The sequence below is a fragment of the Chaetodon auriga genome, chromosome 11 (assembly GCF_051107435.1).
Source record: "Chaetodon auriga isolate fChaAug3 chromosome 11, fChaAug3.hap1, whole genome shotgun sequence".
Taxonomy (NCBI): domain Eukaryota; kingdom Metazoa; phylum Chordata; class Actinopteri; order Chaetodontiformes; family Chaetodontidae; genus Chaetodon; species Chaetodon auriga.
The window spans coordinates 18,315,693-18,330,371 of record NC_135084.1 but is presented as its reverse complement, the minus strand read 5'-3'; the positions used below and the strand labels follow the sequence as shown (position 1 = coordinate 18,330,371).

The following is a 14,679-nucleotide window of genomic DNA, read 5'->3' as shown; positions in this document are numbered from 1 at the left end:
GCAATGGATCTGCCGGAGTGTGCGTGTGTGTGTGTGTGTGTGTGTGTGTGTGTGTGTGCTTTGTGAAGTTCACTGAGAGGAGCAACGGAAGAGAAAGCTTTCATCAGCTTAACACCTTCACCTTAACTAGAAGTCTGAATGGGTACTCTGTGTTCATCACATTTATAGACACACACACAAGCATGCATACAGTACACAGATGCATAAAAATAAACGCACCCGCGCACGAAGCATGCGTTCATGCCATACCGCGTGTGTGTACAATTACAGAGGAAGTGAACCTTATTAAAGGTCAGAGGACACAGAGAGATTCCTGGGAGTGAGCTCAATGCAATGCAGGGGCACAGAAAAAAAAAAAAAAAGCGTGGTAAAATTTATGGAGGGAGCAACCAAAGCCGGCTGTTTCCACTCCTGTCAACATTCTGGACATTTAAGTTTTACTGTGAGCGTCTGTGGTGCATCAGACTTTCATTGGTGTGTGTAAGCGAGCAGGAAACGACCACAGCCACATCAGCTCAAATTTGCCCAGATGACACTGACAGTTTTTTTTTTTTCCTCCCCCCAAAACCACCAACTAATAACTTTGTTTTTCTGTGGTCTTTGAAGGTCACATAGATCTCCTCCTGGTCACCTCAGCACAAACAGAGGTAGTGATCACATCTTTGTCATAACGTCCAAGTGCTGTTTACGTGGTCCCAGTGATGGAAGGACAACTGCTCCCAAAGCTTTCATAATTTGTACACGCAAGGCCGGGCATATTCTTGGGGTCAGTGACAGCCGATGGTCAGGAGTGATGGCTGCTGGGCTCAGAGTCATGCCGATTAGAGAGCTGGAGTAGAGAGCACTTTTCTGGAGACGCTGGGGCTGCAAATGATTGTTTTCTAGATTTGCAGGAATTGTGGGTTTCTCATAATTGGTCTCAGGCAGGTCTAGGCGCAGATCTGGTGAGAGCTGTCAACAAACAAAAAAGAAAAACAAGCTGCCCATCCACAAGCTGTCATCATTACTGCAGGATGAAAAACAGGTCGAACAAAGCCACAAAGCCTAATGTGAACAGAGCCAAGCCCGAATGATTAAAGGAGATTGCGCTCCTCTTGACGTAACCGAAGCAAGCAGAGACGAAACAGATCACAAGTGGCATACTACAGCGAGCAATGCAATGTGAAATGCCAAACCTCTGAATGGCCTGAAGGCAGGTACGTTTTTGTGCCCCATTAACTGTGAAGTTCCTCTTCAAACGACCAGGGCAAAACATCAGTGGCTTTCGCCGCCGGCTCTCTCTCTGCCTTGAGAACGGGATGCAAATGCTCGCACATACAAAGCGGACACGTGTGCAGACATACACGCATGCACACATACATACATCGACCTGTGAGTGCCAAAGACACGGACAGACTGTAATTGTTAGTAGGAATCGAGCAAACAAATGATGTCATTATCTCAAAGCACACTAGCTTGAATATTATTACCATATCAGTGGGAGGCACTTGGCATTCTTGCCTTTCGTAGCTACGGGCTCACAAGTGAGACAGAGAAAGAGATTGTTCTGAGTTATTCTCATACATCTGGCATTTTCACTGTCATACGTGCAAAGTCACAGCGAGAGAGTCACTCACACTTTTTGGGTATTTGTGTCATGAAACGGCGTCAGGAATACCTCTGTGCTTTTCTAGAGAAGGCAATCCCTCAGGGCTCTCCTCTGTGCCGCTAATGTTTTTTTTTTTTTTTTTTTTTTAAAGCATCAGTGTACAGGAGGCATACAAATGATCATGCAGAAACATGATGAGAGCAGGAGGGAGGCTGTAATACGGGGTCCCCATGGCAACCACACAAAACGGCATGCACTCACCATGGCAACAGAGCTGGCGAGGGAATATAGCGGAGACGGCGTTGGAGCTGGTGCTGGCCTCTGGCTGTTTGAAGGGATGCATGCATGCCAGCAGCGCAGCATCAGCGAGTAATTGACTCACACTGAAACACAAACACCAACATATTAGTTCTGTGAATAAAAGCTTGTGCTGACATGCAAAACGACTCTATAGTGGACCTTGAAACTGAAGCTGCGTTGACGGGGTGCCAGAAACATGACTCAAAATGAAGGATAATGTGAGCTGGATGAAACTCACATGTTCACCAGAACTGTACATGTGATAGGAGAGTGAGAGTGAGATGAGAAGATTGACACCACGACCATAGATGTCTGTCAAATATGAAGCTACAGCCAGCAGCTGATAAGCTTAGCACAAAGAGTTGGTTGAAACAGGTGCAAACCTGTCAGCATTGGTATTTTCCAGTGCCCCACCCTGAGCTGTCCCAACACCCTTACCCCTGTCCACATACCCCTTACATTTAAACAAGGATGCACAGAGTGAATCCTAAAATCAACCTTTAAAATATCAGAGCAAGACGGATCAGGTTAACTAGTTCCTACATGAAGTGGATAGTTTAAATATGTTTTACAGGAAGGGTACACATCACTTACACATTATGCTTCAGCTGTGATTTTGAGAGAAGCTACTGGCAAGAGAAATAATTGGTAGGAGAGGGTGATTCCGAAAATGGATGGCAGAGATAGTTTAAATGCACTCATCGATGGACCGTGTTTCCGCCAAGTAGCAACCGGCCTGAAAAATGAATGTGGAAGTGCTAAAAACTGCAGTTCCCCAAATGGCCACTTCAGGCTGGCTCCAAAAGCGAGTAAATTCTCGTAGACTCCGATATGAAATTCGCCATTTCTTTACAGAAATGAACATGTTTACGGTACGAATCCTCTTTCATGATAACTGTACGAGGGTTTACATTTACATAACTCACTCATTTGAATTATATTAAGTCTTAAATTGTGCACAATTATGAGCACGGCCCCTTTGATTGGCAGCTAGCCACTAAGTACCAGCAACCGGGCTTCACTCAGCCCCTTTTCAAAGGAGAGTAGTGCAGAAGCAGAACTCCACACAGCCGTCACTCTGTTCCTATACAGTAGAGCTATGTCATGACATACAGTGCAGTAGGCCTTGGCTAATAGAGCCGCAGACGGCTTACCTGGAATGACAAATAGCCCGATACAACTGCTGATGCTTCAAGGCCACAGTCGGCTGTACTGTAAACGGTTTCGCTGCCAGACAAGGAGAAACCCCCAGAACATACATCATCGTTCTGCTACTGCTGCTGATGCTCCTGGTTTCACGCCGGGACATTGCAACTTCATTTTCACACAGTGGTTTTAAAAATACCACTCAGTACAAGCTTTAGCACCTATGGACACCCATCAAGAAATAATCTTTAAATAAAAACAAGCTAACGTACTCCTGAAGCTCCAAAAATCCAAATCATCGCCCCCCAAATGAGGCGTGATAATGCTGCACATTAAGCGGGCATTTCACCAAAAAGAATCTGCCTAATGAGGTTGGTTGTCAGTGAAGTTTTTTTTTTTTTTTTCTTTTAATCAGTGCTTTAATTAAACACCGAAACACAAAGAGACGCACAGATATTAATCACTCCGGTTTAAGCTGCTTTTCAATTCAGCAGCCATTAAAAGTTGCACCGCTTGACTGGGTTCGACGTCAGCTGAGGGTGGAAGGAACTGTGTCACGGTGAACTCAGGAGACCTTTCAGTCAAAAAAGAAAAAAAAAAAAAAAAAAAAACTTTCTTGAGTGTCTCTGGGAGCTCAGATGAGATTTCAAGTGCAACACATGCGAGATGAAAAATCCAGGCTGCTCAAAGGATAAATTTGTCCTTTGTGTTTCATGGAATAGTTGGCAAACCATATGCTTTTGAAATTCTTTGACTTGAAGATGTGCATAATTTCTCTACATTGATATTCAGCCACCCTGGAGCGAGACTGTCTGCCGGAGCTGTCTGCTCAGTGGAATAATCGGAGAGGGAGGGTGTGGCAGAGGGCTCGCTGGCAATAACAAGAGCGCAGACCTGACTCCATGTCTCCATCTAGTGATGAAAGGAAACTTGACAGTAGCAGGTGGATTTTTTTCCATCATGGTCACGTTGCTTTAAAGGATAATTCTCAAATCTGTCACAGCAGGATTTTATCTTGTATTTTCCCATTCCAGTTAAAGTCTAAATTCTGCAATCCTTTACATGCCCATTAAACCCATAGTACATTTTGGTGATTCAATATTTTCTCTAATATCTACATCATTTTCCTGAAACACAAACGTTCTCATGCAGAAGACTAGTTTCTGCCTGACAGCATAAAAAGGCAGAACCATCCAACATCAACCCGAAAAGCAACAATCAAGAAATAAAAATCAGACCCCATCGCTCATACGTTGTGAGCGAACAGTCTCCTCACCCCAATGAACCCACGCTCTATCTCAGCACAAGAGTGTCATCATGTGGTGAAAAGTGGGATGACAGTGTCGTGATTCCCTGTAAACACGTGATGATGGTGTCTGGGGGGTAGCATCTGATGTATTATCCCATTAAAGCTGTTAGAATAAATGACTCTAATTGTACATTTGTAGCAAGTTTTCACATGACGGGCTCATCTGAAGTGTTAGAATTGGCATTGGCTGGATGGAACGTTGGGGATAGTGGCAGCACGTTAAAGAACTCATTTGCATGGATTGCATTAGAGTGCCATAGTTGATAATTAGTGATAAAGCATACGGCTAATATGACAAAGATCAGTCATGCAGAGAACAACGCACACTGTTGAATGGATGCCTCCTGTGTGACATAAATAATTCAGTCAGCAAGTTGATTTATTCCACAGATCAAATATGATTCATTACATTTCATCAGAGAGCTGCCCATGCAACAACTCCCTCATCACACCCATATAGTATTAGATCACTCTAGAAAATACATACACACAGAGGACAGACTCATCTCAGTGGTCATATATTATCAATATTATTATGCACAAAATATAAAATTAGCATCTGTCTTTGACATCAATACATAGTGGCTGCGATATTACTTCTCTTGGACAAAAGATTTTCACATTTATACACACAAAGTAGTTACTATGCAGTGCACAGTCTCCGTAAATCCTTCTCGCCATGACATTGCATAATAAATATAACCTGTCTTTTAAGACTCGTTATGATTCAGACACATGTGCTGCCAGAGAAAGGACAGCTTAAAACAAATAAGTAAAACCTGGAGGAGTGTGTGCAATGTGAGAGCGTGAAATGATGAAAGAAACGAACGGGTGTGAGACATGAACTCCTCGAAGGGCTACCGTGTGCGTGCACTCGTGTCTGTAATGTGATTACGTCATTAACAGACCCTGAGATCTAACCCATATCCTGCCAAACAGCCGCGTCTGTCACCAACAGTGTGCTTGCAGAGTCTCAAACGGGCCAAACCGATCAGCTCGCAAGAAATTTGGCTTTCCAGTCGCTGTCGGTCAGGCCGACTGCTTTGTTGAAACATCTGAGGCAGGAAAGGATTGAGCCCCGCTGCTTCAAGGCAACGCTGCCAACATAAAGCAATAACAGCTGTGGCATAAAATCGTGATAGAGGAGCTTATCTCGTTTATGGATTCTTTAGTCATACATTCTGAAGTTGTAATCGTGACCTTTGCACCTCCTCGTGGAGTTACATACAACCGTCTAGCAGGTGCTGTTTTCCTGTTTCTCCTCCTATTGTGTCAGTGAAAAACAAGAGTGGATGGCCTGAAGTCCAGAACAAAAAGTCTCAGTATGCTCTCTGTTATCTGTTTTCCATGTCACACGTATCATCTCTCACCACTCACTAGGTCTAAGCTGCTGGTTACACTGCAGCCACTTCAGAAGTAGAGTGGCAGTACATGACAGCAGGTTATATGAAACTATTTCACACAGCTAGAAGATGGATCCGTGTGGAGAGCGTGCGTGGGATCTCAGCTGATTTGTGTGCTTCAGCATCGGCTCTGTTTCAAAGAGAAAACCCACTTTATCTGTCCTCCGCTGTTTTTAAGATGCACTGTGAGGAAAGCTCTGACCTGTTTGGTTTTCAAAGGGAACCCCCTCGGAGGTGGAGGTCTAACTCGTCTGCCTTGAGCGATGACGCCCGTTTCACACGACGACGGCGGCCATCAGGAAAGCAATGACGCAAATGTCTCCCACTTTGTGCTTCACACCTCTTCATCAATCAGCCTTGCTATCGGGCTCAGTTCAGGTTGGGTCAGCCCAACACCACTTCAGGGAGCAGTGACGCAGCCTTCAGATTATCTGTACAAGTATCGTTTTGTCTCCATCGTTCATCGCCTTTCAATGTTTTTTTGCTCCTCTGCTTTGGTTGCTCTTCTTCCTGCTTCCTCTCTCGGTCCTCCTTCGCCTCTGTTTTTCTTTCCTCACTGAGCTCTCTCTCTCTCTCAGTGTTGCAAGAGGAAGTTGGTTGCCATGTTGATATCGTTATTTGAAGCTCTGAGGGCCTCGAGGGCATCAATCCTGGAAAAGCCCATTTCCACCAACCTTGCAACCTGTGCGACAAAACACAAACAAAAAAAAACATCAGCTGGAGACATCAGCTAAGACAGCGTGGGAAAAAAACCTGCAAAGGACACAGAATAAAAGCACGTCTGTATATATAGACTCAGACACTCAGAGGCCAATACCCACCTGCTCCTCTGCCACTGGAGAGTTGTCCAACAGTGGCGGCTGTGTGGATGGGGGTGTCTGAGCCTGGGGCCGGGGCTGCATTGGAGGACGGTTCTGTCCTCTGTGTCTCAGGGAAGGGAACAACCTGGTCCACTGTAACAACCCTGACTGCACACACACACGGAGGCAGAATCAAGTACTTTGTTCATATGTAGAGATCATACAGTACAGTTAAAGTGAAGTCAGTTCAGACACTGTGTGTGTGCTTAAAAGTCTGTGCTTCAGTGCAGCGTTAATTCTGTGTGTGGTCATGTACCTGTGCCTGGTGTCTGGTGTTCCTCCTGGCCTCGTTGTATTGGGCCAACAGCAGCTGTTGGTCCAGCAGGTCCATCCTTTGCTGCCTCTGGATGTCCAGAGTGGCGCCCATCCCCAGCGGCGTCTCGCTGCTTGGCTGGGAGCCTTGATGACCACAGATGTTAATGACACATTAATAGAAAATCTCTGTGCATCAATAGGCAAAGTGTAACACAGGGTGACAGGAAAAAGAAAAAGCCTGTTTTTAAAAAAGAAGTTTCAAGTTATGCAACTGTTGCTTGTGAATAGAATAAATCCTGCACTGAACGTCTCTTCGATTGCTGATCGCCAGGCTGACAGGGCAGTGATTTGCTGCCCCCTGTAGTTTAAAGTTTTACGCCTGTTTCACCCCTGACCACACCCAGTATCACTGATAGGTATGGTTGGGTGTGGATGTGCTCTGTTGGACCTGTAAGCACACCCATCACTGTTGCATCAAGGTGAAAAGTTTAACCACTGGATGTGAGCAAAGACAAGACTTTCAGCAGGTGTTAAGTTAGTCTTTAAATGAGAGGACAGGCAGTACACAAGAGATTTAAGAGCTAGTTAAGGCAGAACATTTAATGAAACAACCTGTAAAGTTAGAGTTTTGAGAGAAAAACGTAGTGTATGCATAAATGTGAGAAAGCACATCTTCAGTCAGTCAGAAACCACTTTTATTAATGTACACCGCAAGTTTTCATACCACTGTTTAATGATTACATCAGTGACCCACAAATCACCTCTTTGGCTTATACTGAACAGTCTGTCAAAGGTTTTTCTTCTTCTGTTTTTTGCAGTTTTCCAATAATATTCTTTCCACTAATATTGAGTCTTATTTCAGCTGAATTGTATTGCATTGAAATTGGCCACAACAGTCTCGCAGACTGAATCTAAAAATATTATTCTTCCTCAACTAGACAGAGAGAGACAACAGCTCCCTGTCTGTCTGCAACACTGGTCACTGTGCAAAGGACGTGAACAGCATTTGTGTTTGTGATCACTAACGGTTGGACTCACTTGAGAAGAGAGGCTCCAGAATAAACCGTCCAATACGAGACACCCAGGTGGGCACAAAGAGGAGCTTCTGTAACCAGAGAACGTTGGCGTGGTACAGTCCGCCTGAGATCTGAAAGGCAAGATGTATTATTGACATCAAAAGCCATGTATTAACAATAATAACAAACTTCACTTGTACAGCACCTTTCATACGAGAAATTCAGCTAAAAGTGCAGAAAATACATTCAAGTGGCTGCATCCAAGTCATGGGAAATAAACAGGACTGATGTTGTTGATGATGATGATGATGATTTCCTCATATTATCAAACGCATTTCTCCTTTTGTTTCAGGGCTGACTAGTAGGATTTCAGTTTTGTCCTTGTTTAACTTTAAGAAGTGATCTCTCATTATTTATCTACTGAGCAACAGTTAGTAATGGAGTGAGCATTACAATGAAGGAAACTTCCTGTTAGTTCACAGTGCCAGCCGACAGAGAATTGACACCAAACTGTGCAATACATTACACTTCCTGCATCTACTGTACATGACAAGAAGAATTTGGCTTCTCACCAGTCCACTGAGTGCAAGGAGCCACATGAAGGGGCTGGAAGTCAACAGCTGCACCACAAGAGGAGGAGAGAGGAAGACAGAAACAGTGAAGATCAGACTAGGTGCACAGCAAGTATTCTGAAGAATTCATAAACAGTAGAAGAGACACATAGAGCCACGCTAACAGAGCGCAGGCTAACCTGCAAGCCTACTATGTAGACCAGAGACTTGTTGGTGATGTGGATGTGGCCCAGGACCTGGGTGACCGGCATCCTGGGGATCAACAGGTAGAAAGGCACAAACAGAGAGAAGACTGGAGCGAGCCTGCGAGACAAGAAAGGGAAAAGAGGAATGTAAACATCAACACTGCAAACCTGAATTTCTAACTTGTCAGTGTAATCAAAGCTTTGCTTTATGCAGCTTCATACAAATCAGTGTAACAGCGATTCACCAGACATTAACAAGGGCTTTAAGAACGAGTTACTTCACCATCTAACTGAATAATAACTCACAATCTCAAAACTGTCGGGCCATTTTTATTACCCTCCTTTTGTGGAGGTGGGTTGTACGCTGCTGTCACAGTCCACCACCATCTAAATACCGTACACCCAAATATAATGCAGGGAGGGGATTAAGAAATTAAAAAATGAATACAGTACAAGGCTTACATGGTGATATGTGGGATGAAAAATGAAGATTTTCCACTTCAGTGATGCTCAGTTTGAACTTTAACACATCATAAACCAAACTAAATACCAGGGTATTCATATTTTTATTGCAGCATCCTCAGTGGCTACGAAACTGTCAAAAAAGCTGTTCCCCTTTCAGAGGTGCAGCACCTGCATTACTGAGCTCAAGTGACTAAGCTACTCACAGTCCTGCGGGCAGTTCCTCCACCTCATAGTCAAAGAGAAACTGGAAAGCCTGGGCCAGCAGGAAGTCCATCAGCGCAGAGAGACACCAAGTACCCAACAGGAAGGACTGAAATAAAGAAGAGAACCTTATCATACCTGACACTTATCATAACCCTGCATTTTCACAAACACAACATCACTGCCGAATGTCAATTATACAGCAAGGTAGTGAGAAGTGCTTTGTGACGGATGAGGAAGTTGTCTCTTCTTCCCTAAAAGATGTAGCTACAACACAGATGAAACAACAATCTGGTCATCGATCAGAATCAATGATCAGACTTTTAAAGCTTGTAAAAAACATTGTAACATTGTAAGAAAGTAACAGGAGGTTAAGTAATACACCAAGAAAAACCTGGCATCACAGAACATGTCAGATGTGTGACAGTAGCAAAGAATATCAGCAAGTTTATTACATTTGTACTCTGTGTATCCATCTCTGTATTCATCTTTCAGCGGTTTTGGTACTTACAGCAAACTTCCTGGTTCCAAACCTCCTCTCAAAGATACGGAAGTTGTAGATGAGCAGGCTGCTACAGAAGGCGTCCTTCACGTCTAGACAGACCAGTCTGCCACACAAGAACCTCCACATCTGCAGCACGGAGGAGGGCAAGGTTATACAAACATACACCTAACGCACAGCAAGATAGACATAAGTATGACTTCATAGACACGAAGAAGTCCTGAACTGCAATGCCAAATTGGATTTAAAACAGGTTACGTGGGTGACGTGATGATAACAGAGTCAGTGTCTACAGTAGACGCCAGCACGCCTCCAGTTTGGAGGGGCAGAAGAAGTACAGTATAGGAAGCTATGCTAGACTTGGAGCAGCAGCAAAATGTATTTTACCCACCTAAAAAGGGCCCTTCTAAAACATCACTATCAGTTTAAGCGTGTGCCATGTTTGGAATATTTTCATCGCTTCACCTTGTGTCAGACAGCCCTTTCTGATGGGGACTGAAGCTCTGAAACATTGCTGTCTCCAAAGCTACAGTCCAAACCAGACTCCTTTAACAAAAACAGTCATTTTACCCCGTAGAACGCGGGAGTTTCTGGTCCATCGCTGCCTTGATCAGTTAGTTTGTTTGGGTTTTTGTGAGCCTTCAGTGAATCCGAACTAAGCCTTTAAAAGACAGAAGTCCCACAATAACACAAACCAACCAACCGATCAAGGCAGAGGTGGACCGGAAACTCCCACCTTCTGCAAGATAAAATGAGTGTTTTTGTCACAGGAGTCTGGTTTGGTCTGCTGCTTCTCCAAACCGGGGGCGTGCCACCCACCTCCTACTGTAGGTAATACACTGACTCTTGATAAGCACCTCGGACAAACCCACTTCAAATAATCCTAACTATCCCTTTAATGTGCTTACTCTCTCCAAAGGAAACAATGTGTGTCTGCGAGTGTTTACAACAAAAGTAGAAAAGCGTGGCACCCAGAGACACATCTGGAGATACTGGGTGTTGGGTTTCGCCCCTCACCTCTGTGTCTCACTCACTGACACACTGACAGATGGGACGCATACCTGGTGCTGCTGTGTGACAGCCTGGAGGTTGTACACGAACAGTTCCTGGTACTGTGGCAGCAGGGTGAGCATCACAGTCAGCCCATTGAGCACCAGCAGGAGGCCTTTAGACAGAGGAGCCTTGTCTGTGTACACACACACACACACACACACACACACACACACACACACACAACATAGTTGGAAGTGGCACTGTCGCCTTTTCCAATCAGCAGCTTCGCATATTTTCAGGTGTATCGGGAAAGAGGTGTGTCGATGGAAGAAGCGGCTAATGTTAACACAAGTTTAGCTAGTTATTCAGAAGATGTCCTTTCACCAAATTTCGATTATTTTTAACGATGACACCTCAACCGAATCAACCGACTAAGCGAAAAAGCAAAATGTAACGTTAGGTTGTTAATTACTACAGCTAAACGCAGCTGTGACTGGTTGATACTGCCTCGAGTAAATGAATGACAGCGGAATGCTAGGAGCGGTTAGCTAAGCTAGCCGTTACCGTTGAAGCTAACGGGGGAGGCTGCGACAGGGCTGCGACTGGCCGGCTGTCGTTTCACGGCGGATCCGCGATACTTACAGAGGCCCCGAGAGCCGGTGGTGGTAAACATGGTGTCCAGGTGAGTTATGGAATCCAGACGACGGCCGATGATCCCAAGGCGGCGCAAAAGTAACACTAAAACACCGAAATAAAGTTGGAGAGAGGATCCATGCTGTGAATACAAGGAGAAAGAGACAGGGGAAAGGGAATCTCCTACAGAAGCCCGAAATGCCCAAAAGGTGCTCTTCCGCAGTCAGCTGAAACTAGGAGGAGACTGACCTGCTGAGGGCGCTGTCGCTCCATGTTGACGGCGCATAAGGCTCATGGACATTTTTACTGATAACCTTACCTGCACGACGTATTTCCACGGAAGGTCTTTAAAACTGAGGAAACAACAAAAAATGTAGTATATGAATAAGTTATTTAGGTATGTATCTGAATAATATAACAATGTCATTTTTTGTTGTTTTTAAGAGTTTAATTTATCAAATTTATTTTACAAACGAAAATACTTGTAAAATCTTTTATTGCCAAAAATTGACAAAGAAAATTCATTCTACCACTACTGCAGCTGCTGATAATAATAATAATAATAATAATAATAATAATAATAATAATAATAATAATAATAATAATAATAATGTATATATAAGCAAACCTGTAAAAATGTTTTATGACAGATCATGGGCCCTGTACAGCACAGCGTAGTGCATGCCTTGTGGCCACCAAGCAGTCCGTAACCCCACGTTTGAGCCACTGATCTACCCCTGCAGCTGGGATTTTGTGTCTTGCTCACAGACATTTCAGCAGGGATGCTGTAGATGCCAGATGATCCTCCAGATGAAGGTCAGTCTCCTTACCCATGATACCACCCTGCTGTTCTCTTATGCACCTCAGATGCGGCACATCCAGGCCCTGAAGCACTGGTCCTTAGCCTTTGCTTTTATGTATGACTATTTGCTCAGAATGTAATATGTGTTTATGTGTTGGATATGCATAGAAGTGGTAGACAGGGAGTGTTTCATGTCTTCAAAGCCATGTGGTCAGCTTTCTGACAGAGTGGTAACAGTGTTAATTATGCTTGGGGCCTTGAGCAGGATGTGGCTGCACAAAGTCCAGATTAATGACTTTTTCTTATGGTCCTCTGGCCTCATGTATACAGTGTCATATCTTGTCAAGGTCCAGACTTCCTTTGCAGGGGCCCTGCTTTGTCTTACACCACAGGCTGCCAGTTTCATTCACATCAAACCGTGTGTATACCTTCATCCCTGGCTGTGATTGCGCCTGGGCCAATTGATCCAATGCTTATGTTACGTCCAAGTACATTTGAAAAGATATGGCGAACAGCTGTCTAATAGTGTTGCATTTCCCCATCATCCACAGATGCAGTTGCGTGTTAGTTCCCATTGGTTAGTTCCCACCCATTAGCTCTATTTGGCCGCCTGTGGTCAGATGTGACTGCAAAGCAGAGCTCAGGAACAGCTTGCTAATTGTGTTTCAGACCTTCTCTGTCACTGATGTAGGAGTGAGGTCTAAAAAGGTTGCTTTGCCCCTGTTCTCAATCAAAGATAATCAGATTAAACAGTGCAGAGATGTGTGTATGTGTCTCTGTGTGTGTTTGTGTGTGCTTACCAATAAAGAGACTCCAGATTTGGAGACAGCCTTGACTCCTGCTGTTTGCTTTGTTCATTAAGAGGAGATGAGCAGATGGTTTGCTGGTCTGTTGTGCAGTACACACATGCGGGCCCACACACACACACACGCGCAAATACACATACACACATGCTCGATCCTGTCACCTTAGCTTTATCCTCCATTTATCTTTTCCATTACACATCTCTCGGCAGGACAATGCTACTCGGTGAATTGTGAGGGATTGGTGTGTGTGTGTGTGTGCTAGAGAGAGAGAGAGAGAGAGAGAGATACAAGCGAGCATGAAAGAGGAGAGCGGTGCTGAATGAAGTCACAAACCTTTTTAGTAAAGACAAGCCTCTGAGGTGGTCATCTGAAAAGCTGATGACTCATTCACACATTCATTTCTGTGAATCATTGCTATTCACTTGTCAGCCACTCTGTATTCAGGAAGAATTGCTTGTAACAGAGGTATTGTTTTAGTTCTGCATCACAGCTTATCTGCCTCTGTCCAGGAAATGGCACACTGCACATTCAGACAAGGTTGCATGAGAAAAATCTGGCCTACAATGCAAAAGATTTTTTCTTGGCACAACAAAAAGGTTTAGAACAATGTGAAATATATTACTTAGGACTTGAAGACTTAATATTTCTTGCCAATTTGGATCTTGAGCATCTAGTGTATGTCCTAGAAGAAATTATCAGCTTCAAACATTTCTAAACAATCAATGTTCAGCAGGATTTGTGATCTCTTGTGACTCATTACATAATTTATAACACATTCAACCCGTAGCGCTCTCCATCAGTCCAGGAACACTTGGTGTGGTTTTGCACGTCTCCAGCCACACACACACTTTGCTGTCACTGGCCCAGAACACTCCTGACTTCAATTTATGATGCTTTCAAATATCTCTCACACGTGTGCACAAATATATTTTTCAAATCCTAAATTACAAGTTGAGCTACAGTTGATTTACACCAGCGGACATTTGCAGGGCTTCAATCCAAAGCGAGTCAGAAAATGTGATTCATTAGTTTAATTAGATCCTGCAATACTAACATTTGGCAGGCAAAGATAATAAAAGAGCCACAAATTTTCACACAGCGAGAATGATGGTTCTTTTTTTAAACACAATTCTTTGTCTGTTTCTTGCCGTATCTTTCTACAAATTTACCCCAAAATGCACTCTGGTGCACCCTGCCCCTCACTGTCTATCCGGAGAGGGGGGAGCAACCACAGGGAGAGAGTGCATCGTCATCATGTTTCACTAAAGGACAGCTTACACGTGACCCTGCCCACCATCTTTCTGTCTGTCTGTCAATACATACGTGTATGTTTTTGGAGATGGAGCAAGAATCAATGTGGCATCACTCCCTACGCCCTCACATTCAGTGTGTATAGACTTGCAAGCACCTGGACCTTTTCTCTCTTCCACACACACATACACACACACAATAAATCTCAAGGTATTACTGAACGCAGAACTGCTTTGTTTGTTACAGAAAAGAAAACCGAACTAAACAATAACATCAATCCACATTTCAGATAGGTGCAGCGCGTTTCAGAGAAATCAATAAAACTATCTATTTGCATGAAAAACAATTAAATGGACGATGCATTCAGTGGTGAAATAAAGAAAGGGGCACAA

General features: G+C 44.0%; 1 protein-coding gene across 1 annotated transcript; it reads right to left on the bottom strand.

Moving 5' to 3' along the window:
- Nucleotides 1-4,674: 4,674 nt before the first annotated feature.
- Nucleotides 4,675-11,628, bottom strand: ubac2 (UBA domain containing 2). The gene is made up of 10 exons (XM_076743846.1): nucleotides 11,438-11,628; nucleotides 10,864-10,988; nucleotides 9,812-9,931; nucleotides 9,303-9,409; nucleotides 8,629-8,752; nucleotides 8,450-8,497; nucleotides 7,900-8,008; nucleotides 6,863-7,005; nucleotides 6,568-6,714; nucleotides 4,675-6,428 (listed from the first exon to the last, which is right to left on the bottom strand). Exons 1-10 carry the CDS (start codon nucleotides 11,466-11,468, stop codon nucleotides 6,321-6,323), a joined length of 1,062 nt encoding a protein of 353 aa, XP_076599961.1. The 5' UTR covers nucleotides 11,469-11,628; the 3' UTR covers nucleotides 4,675-6,320.
- Nucleotides 11,629-14,679: the final 3,051 nt, after the last annotated feature.

Coding starts and splice junctions, on each gene's coding strand:
- ubac2 (XM_076743846.1), bottom strand. CDS start 11,468: ATGTTTACCACCACCGGCTCTCGGGGCCTCT. Junction 8,753..9,302: donor GAGGAACTGCCCGCAGGACT/GTGAGTAGCTTA, acceptor CTTGTCTCGCAG/GCTCGCTCCAGTCTTCTCTC. Junction 6,715..6,862: donor ACACCAGACACCAGGCACAG/GTACATGACCAC, acceptor GTGTGTGTGCAG/TCAGGGTTGTTACAGTGGAC.